At 36.6% G+C, this 8,433-nt stretch overlaps 1 protein-coding gene across 1 annotated transcript in view; it reads left to right on the top strand.

Moving 5' to 3' along the window:
• The first annotated feature begins 369 nt into the window (after positions 1-369).
• LOC102590690 (E3 ubiquitin-protein ligase UPL6) overlaps positions 370-8,433 on the top strand; it is a 45,617-nt gene continuing 37,553 nt past the window's right edge. Inside the window, exons 1-4 of the mRNA XM_006337930.2 lie at positions 370-683; positions 6,745-6,842; positions 7,038-7,165; positions 7,978-8,089. Of these exons, the coding sequence (XP_006337992.1) occupies positions 525-683; positions 6,745-6,842; positions 7,038-7,165; positions 7,978-8,089 (497 nt within the window). The 5' untranslated portion in view covers positions 370-524. The remainder of the gene's footprint in view (positions 684-6,744; positions 6,843-7,037; positions 7,166-7,977; positions 8,090-8,433) is intronic.

The following is an 8,433-nucleotide window of genomic DNA, read 5'->3' as shown; positions in this document are numbered from 1 at the left end:
ATTCCTGTTTTGCATTCTAAGTTTAGACTTTACACACTGTTTTTTTTTAAAATTTTTTTTGTAAGAAATATGAGGCCAATCTTTTCATTGACGGATCTTTAAAGGTTAAAAGATTCTTTTTTTTCATGATTTTTTTATTTAACTTTTCCTTTTTTATTATTTAATTAACTCAAATACAACATCTAATAATATTTACATAATTAGAGTAGTACTATTACCAGAAGTATATAAATAATGCAGACGAATAAAGCAATAAACCCAATTTTTATTTTTTTTACAGGTAGAATAACAAAAAGACCACTTGAAATGCCAAAGGTTATTCTAAATCCGTTTTGGCTTATTATAATTAGGAAATTCTCTTCTTATTAATAACAAGTTTAAAGAAAAGAACCTAACAGTAAATTATACACCCTTTTTCTTCCCGAGTCCTCCTTTTGTTGCTACTACTATTTTCCGATCAATTCAACAAAATCTAGATTTATCAATCATCGGCGACAGAGAAGAATTATTGTGATTTTTCAAGTATGTTTTTCTCCGGTGATCCTTCGACGAGGAAGCGAGTCGATTTGGGTGGCCGCAGCTCCAAGGAACGTGACCGACAGAAGCTTCTAGAGCAGACTCGTTTAGAGCGGAATCGTCGCCTCTGGTTGCGTCAGCAGAACTCTGCTGCCCTCAAAATTCAGGTTTCTTTTTTTGCTTTCATTTCTTTTGTTGCTTTGCTATAATTCATGTTTTCTTGCTCAATTTTGTCACAATGGTTTTACCCTTATTGGGTTAGAGAAAAGTTTTAATTTGGGTGTTGGCAGCTAAAATGACTGTTTTACCCAATACTTAACGTTTATCTACTAGTTCAGGATTGAAACACAGTTGATTGATTGATATTTCATGCCCAACTCAACTAATTCGGGACAGATGTCAATAATATTGATAACCAATTAGTTTAGTCTTACTTAGGCTGGAGTTTGAGTATTAATGAGATGGCTTTGTGGAATTGAATTATGTATTATTTGATAACAATCAGGTTAGGGATCTAAGAACTTGAGAAAGAAAATTCAAAAAAATCAAGAAACAGGTGGAAGCTAAAAAGAAATATACATCAACAACAACATATCCGGTGTAATACTACAAGTGGGGTCTGGTGAGTGTTAGATATATGTAGACCTTACCCCTACATTTGTGAGACAAAGGCTATTTCTGATTCCAAAATAAACTGAAAATAAAGATAGAACAAATTTTAAAGAGTGATTCTTGAATTTAAAGAACAGATAAACAAGTTCAAGAATAATAAAAAAACTTGAAAATAAGTATATTCTTCAAATTGACTCCTACAACAACAACAAAACCAGTGCAATCCCTAAAGTCTATTCTTGAAATGACTTGTGTATCAATCCTCACTTCCACATCTAGCTCATGAGTTACGTAATTGAAGTTGCACAATAAGTACTCAGTCTTGGTACTGCTCAACTTGAACCCTTTGAGTTCCAAGGTCTGTCTCCAAACCTCCAGTCTATTGTTAACTTCGTTGCAAGTCTCGTCAATCAGTATCATGTCATTTGCAAATACCATCCACTACGATACCTCTCCTTGGATATGCAACGTTAGTTCATCCATCACTAAGGAAAAAAGAGACAGGGTAAGAGTTGATCACTGATGCAACTCCATCACGACTAGGAAGTGTTCTGAGTCTCCTCCCACTGTCCTCACTCTAGTCTTGTCTCAATCATACTTGTCCTTAATCGTCCTAATTTAAGCTACAAGTGCCCCTCTAGCCTCTAAACATAATCATAGTTACACACTAGAGACTTTGTCATATGCTTGTTTGATATCAATGGACACCATATTCAAGTCTCTCTTCCTCTCCCTATACTACTCCATCAATCTCATTAGATAGATGACTTATGTAGTTGAATGCCCCGACATGAATCCAAATTGGTTCTCAGTAATAGATGCACTCTTTCTTACCCTCATCTCCCCTTTCCTTTCCCAAACTTTCATATTGTGACTCAACCACTTGATGCCCTATAGTTGTTACAATTCTGAATATCACTCTTGTTTTGAACATTGGGATCATTGTACTCCACCTCCATGCTCTGGGCATTTTAGATGTCTTTAAAGTAATGTTAAACAACTTAGTTAGCCTCTCTATACATGCACTCTTCCAAAATTTTGTGAGCATCCCTTCTAGCCTGATCGCCCTCCCCATTCTCATTTTACAATAACCTCCTTAATTTGTCTAGCATGTGCCTCTACCACCAATACTTTGTCTTCCTTGTCTCTGATGCACTTCACACTTCACCTGGTCTAGGTCTTGACCCTCCTCTCTCGCCTTGGCAAGCCTATACAACTTCATATCCTCGCTTTTGTCATATAGTTTTTCATATAGGCGTTCAAACGTCGTTGTAACAACTAACTTCTCTTCCTTCTTTGCCACCTTATACCTCTCTCTATTTGCCCTCTTTTCGTTCTCATTTTTACTCTCCACCAACTCCTTAGACGCAACCTTTCTAGTCTTCACTTTCCCTTGAACTGCTCCATTCTACCACTAATCCCCTCAATGTCCACCAACGTTACCCCTCAGGACCCTAATCCTCTCTAGCTACTTCTTTAATGCACTTAGTTGTCCTATACCACATACAATTTGCATCCACAGTACTACCCCAAACCCCTATCACCATCAATTTCTCCCCCATCTCCTCAGCTCTGGCTGAGGTCAAGCTTCAAATTGACTCCTAACGACAATTAACCAACAAGGAACTAATCGCCTTTGATCTAGAGTCATTCTCATTTTATTTGAAGCAATCTCAGGTTTACACTTCAACTAGTTCAAAAGCTTCATCTACCCAATTAATGAGGTACCTAGGATTGCCAGTTTGGCCAACGTCCATTTTGAAAATAATAGGAGAGTTGTCTACAATGTATCTTGGTATGCCTATAGGAGACAAGATCATATCAAAGGGTATCTGGAACATGTATAAGAGAAATGTTAGAAGAGTATTTTGTTATGACCGTGGTGTCCGAGCCACCTTTTGCGCACTTCGACTAATTCCACGGGATACGTGCCACCTCCTGCCAGCAACACTTGCCAAGTAACTTTGTCCACCAAAGCTAGGACAGATGGGAAGAATCACCTAGTGTTTTGTTGTCTTCGTTGAGTTTTGAGCCTAAGACTTCAGGGTTCTCAACGAAATGTGAGAAGAATCTAGTCAAGTGGAAAAGGCAGTATCTATCCCTGGGTGGTAGAGTTGCACTCATCAACAATGTCTTAGATGCATTGTTTACCTACATGATGTCCTGTTCCCTATGCCAACAAATGTGAGGGACATACTTCTCGTAAGGAGGCAAAGTTAATTCTTACCAAGTATATCCTATCCAACATTGCCAAAAATATTGTATGTTTTTGTTCTAGATTCCATCTTCAGTTACTTTGAAATTAGAGAAGCCACTAAGGACCTTCTTTGGGAAGAAGAGGAGATAGTTGGATGGTAGAAGGTGTGGCTCCTAATGACTCGGGGCAGATGGGAAACTGGTGGTTGTCAATTTTCAAATAAGTCCTCTTACAGTAACACTCGGAACGCAGTTTGGTCACAGTCAATGGGAATAATACAACATGAAGACAGGACGCATTAATATTCTAAAACAAAGACGAGAAAGAAGCTTCGACCAATGTATCTTCCACATAGGATGGGAGGCCGACTCCATACTAGAATCTTGGAAGCCTTGTGAAATGTACATAGGCCTTTTACTTTCTGTTCTACCGTGGCCAACACTACCTCTGTGTTTATGCATAATATGCTACCATTATTAAAAAGAGGTCACTTGGAGTTTCTCCATTTCCCTTTTTGTTCTTTTATCTACATATCTAATTGAGTTGAACTCCATGTTATTGCCTATGTTGGAGGTCATTAATGATGCACCTCGACACCTGGAAATAACTCTTGTTGTCATGCTGAAACGTACATATCCGAGTATCTGTGAAGCATTTCCATAACTTCTAACATCCTTTTGTTTAATATAATTGGCCTCCAATAATGAAGAACTATTGTATTTAGCATTTCTGACATTTTGGTCCCCTGTACATAAAGTTTGCTCTAGGTTTCAGCATATCCTTCACTACCACATTTTCCATGGTCATTTTAACCTCTCATGTTCCAGATTTTGATTTCCATTGGCATGTTGGGGAGGTTTTATGTAAACTGCATCCTCATCCTTCCCTGGATCCTTCCTTTTCTTTACCTCCATAGCTTTAGAAAGGAGAGAATTTCAGACTCACAATTCAGGTTGAAGACTCTTCTCAGTTCAGTGTCCTTTCCCCCAGTTCGTGTCGTTGTATTTGAAATCATTACATACAATCACAAATTATAGAATTTATCCCCCTTTTCTCTATCAAATATAATTTTGTTGATACTGAGAAAGCCCTCGTGTTGTACAAGAGTTATACTAAAAAGTAGAGAATCAACATAAAGATATGATTCTAAACAAAAGATGGCCATCCTGTTGTACTAATAGGAATTCATGGTGCACAAAAAAAAAAACACTAAGGGGTCGTTTGGTAGAGTGCATTAGCAAAATAATGCATGCATTAGCTCTATGTATTAGTAATATCTTGTTTGGTGCACTTTTTCATGCTATGTATAATTAGTTATACACTTTATTGTGTATTGGGAGTGTATTACTAATACCATGTATTTCTAGGTATTAGTAATGCAAAGGGATTTAATGCATGCATTAACATTGTCAAAAACCCAATTACCCCTCAAAACCCCTTTTACATCTTTTTTACTATAATTGTGGAGGATATTTTTGTAAATAAATATTTTTATACAATACATTCTATTTTTAATACGCCAAACCAAACAATGCATAAGAAATAATTTATGTATAACTAATGCAAACATAAATAATATAAGCATTACTAATGCATGCATTGTTAATACACTCTATTTAATATTATTTCTATACGCTCTATCAAATGACCCGTAAATATTTTTAGGCAATGCATACTGTTTTAAATGCACCAAACTAAACAATGCATAAAATAATCTATGTATAATTAATGCAAGTATTACTAATTCACCCTATTTTGCATTATTCTTATACACTCTGTCAAACAACCCCTAAAACAGAAGACTATTCTCAGATGTACACAAATCCTTTGTAGGAAAGTATTATCTACACAAGAACTTTTTCTTACACCAGACAAATTATCAAATGCATGAGGGCATGTCTGTTCTTAAGTTTTGGGTTCTTTTTTTGATCAAGTAAAAGTATTTTCATTCATAAGCATGGCCAAATTGGCTGTATACAAGTGATATACCAAAAAGTAAAGAATATACAAATTATGATCTCTACAAATTCCATCCAATCCTCTATATAACAAGGAATTTTCTTATTACAAAGAAAATAAGGGAACGAAGACTACTCCTCAACAGAGAGAAACTCGACTCTACACCTGCAAAAGCTCTCTTATTTCTCTCTCCACGCCACCCACACTAACGCAAGTGAAACCACGTTCCAAGGCCTTCATTTCCTTCTCCCACTCTTCTTAGTTGAACATCAAATATTTCACCATTTTTGGCATTGCCCAAAGAGTGCCAAACCACCTAAGCATATCCCACCATAGTCTCATGGTTAGCCCGCACTGAAGTAAAAGATGATTCACTTCCTCACCTGCCTCCTTACACATGTAACACCAACTGACACAAACAACTTTTTGCTTTCTAAGATTTTCCGTTATCAAGATCCACCCCCCTAGTGGTTAAGCCAAGTGAAAAAACACACCTTTTTCCAAGGCACCATTGGAACTCATATTGCTTTACATGGGAATTTAATATCCTCCCTAACTAATAGTTTCTTATAAAAAGACTTCATGGAAAACACTCCATTGTTTTCCAAGCCCCACCACTAAACATCGGGACGATTTATCAGATTGACTTGCCTATAAATAAGGCTAACAATCTTTGAAGCTTACTCACTTCTCAATCTTGAAAATCTCTTCTAAATCTCAAGGCCCAAAAAGTCTCTCCACCTTGTGCCCCCTAATTTGTTGAATTAGCATCTCTTTGACAAGATATTTTGTACATGTCCACCCCCCCACACACACACAAAAAAAAAAACCTCTCCTCCATCTCTATCCTTGAATGACATATTTTCCTCAAAATATGCCTGTCCCTTCATGATAATCCTCCGCAAACCACACCCAAAAGACAAAATGTTATATCTAGTTTTTCAACCTCCTTTCGTGATCCCGTACCTATCAACTATCCCCCCATAAAGCTTGTATCTACACCCCACACTTCCATAACCATTTGCCCAATCAAGCTTTATTAAAGACTTTTAAATGTTTAATTTCAAGGCCTCCATATTTTTAAGGAGATGTGACAGTCTCCCACTGCTCCAAGTGAAATTTTCTTGCCCCATCCACCGCATCCCAAAGAAAATTCCTCTGAATCTTTTCCAACTTTTCAGTGACCACATTTGGAGCTTGAAACAAAGACATTCAGTGACCACATTTGGATCTTAGTTGCTCTTGCCAATAGAAACAAGAAATTTTTTTTCAAGGACCATCTGACATGACATTTCGCAAGTTCACGTTGTGTCTTGCACTTTCCCTATCTTCCTATGCATGCCTCTTCTATTTTGGCTTTATTTGAGTATATATTTTTTGGGTTATGTGTGGATCCTCTCATGTTAGAATCAGCTAGGACTTGTTACTTTTTTCTTAACTTGAATAAGTACTGAATACAGAAATGCTTCAGAGGTAGAAAGGAGGTTGAAACTGAACGTTCTAAAGTTCGCGAGAATTTCTTGAAAACTCATGGGGAACGCTGCCACACTGTTGACAGGTTTGCTTATATGGCTTCTATGTTCTCTTTAATATGTTGCTTTAGATGTAATTCCCTCCCCCCTGTTGGGTCATGTAATTGGGTGCTCTGATGGTGTTTCCTTTTCTTTGCTCTTAGCCCATGAAGTTGTATGAGCTTTTTTCTAGAATCTGTGATGATTAGCTTTTATTTTCTCTTTTTCCCATGTGTATTCAGGCAGTGCTTCAGTCCAGATTCAGATTTTCTGCGTCACCTACTTTTCTTTTTCAATCCAACATACACTACTGATGTTTCTGTCCTTGTGGAGACATGCCGATCGCTTCTAGAGTTTGTTCGAGATAACGGTTTGTTTCATCTCTGTCTAACTTTATGTGGACAATTTATGTGACTCATATGGAGTGCCTTCATCTGTTTGGAGTTGGTGGAGCTGTGTATTTCTGTTTGATTTTGGTTTCGTCTACCAATAGAGATGATTAATGGTAGCTTTATTCTAAGCAGAAAATATTATTTACGTTATATGGGTTAAACTATCTATGGAACTCATGAATTGATGACTATCTTAAAACCTTAGAAGTCAAGCAGCATGTTGCATCACGTCAAACAAATGCTTGCTTGAAAATGTTTTGGGCTTTGATGGAGTGTTGAATCATGTCTCCTTGTGTTGGTGCCATGGTTTTAGTAATCTGTGAAACTTAAGTTACTTTTCAATGGAAGTCCACTGAAATGACACTGTATTGTATTATTAGGTATCTCTGTGTATTCTTGATATCTTTCGGTGTTCCCTTCCTAAATAATTGATGTATTGTTGTATGACAAAAATCAAGTGTATGTTTAATGGTTTAAGTTAATTTTTCTTTACCCAGCTTTTATAGAGTGTGGTGCCCTGTCTAAACTGATTATTTATGCTGATTATCACTTATGAGATACTTCTAAAATCTAAATTACACCACTGACCTTGTTTCTTTAAGTGCATGTTTTGTGCATAGCATCTTCGCGTTCAAGTTTAACTGCGTTACAAAAACTAGTTCTTTGTTCGCTAATTGAATTTTTTTTGCTCATCATTACATGTTATTACCTTGTTTCTCTGTTATTAGCCTCTTGGGTTTGCATGCTAGAAGCTTTTCATTAGCATTAACAGTGTGCAGGAATTTTACAGGGGATGTTGTTAGCCTCTTTGCTGGTACGGAATATGCTTCCAAAGCTGCCTTGGTGAGATACAGAGTGAAGAAATTCGCTCATGCTTGTATTCGGGCTGTTTATGGAAACAGGTTTAACTCAATACCTTCATTTCTTCTTGATTTACTTTCCCATATGAAGCACCTGAACTTCATTTGGTTAGTGTTACTTTTGTCTCTGTCGAACACAGAGAAAGAGATTTATTTGATCTTATTATCTTTAAAGTTTAAAACCAAGCTATTTGTGTAGAGAACATATAATGTTCAAGAAAAAGGGGATAAATTTATTCTTTTGGAAGGAGATGAACTATAGAGCTTTTGAAGACAAATACCATTTTTTGTAGAAAATGAAGATGAGCTGTATATTTTTGTTTAATATTTGGTGTTAAGAAAGCTATGCAATCACTAGTTGATATGATAGGATCCTTGTGAAGCAG

This window comes from Solanum tuberosum, unplaced genomic scaffold, assembly GCF_000226075.1.
Source record: "Solanum tuberosum cultivar DM 1-3 516 R44 unplaced genomic scaffold, SolTub_3.0 scf00001, whole genome shotgun sequence".
Classification (NCBI taxonomy): domain Eukaryota; kingdom Viridiplantae; phylum Streptophyta; class Magnoliopsida; order Solanales; family Solanaceae; genus Solanum; species Solanum tuberosum.
This window is presented reverse-complemented; position numbering and strand designations above follow the sequence as displayed.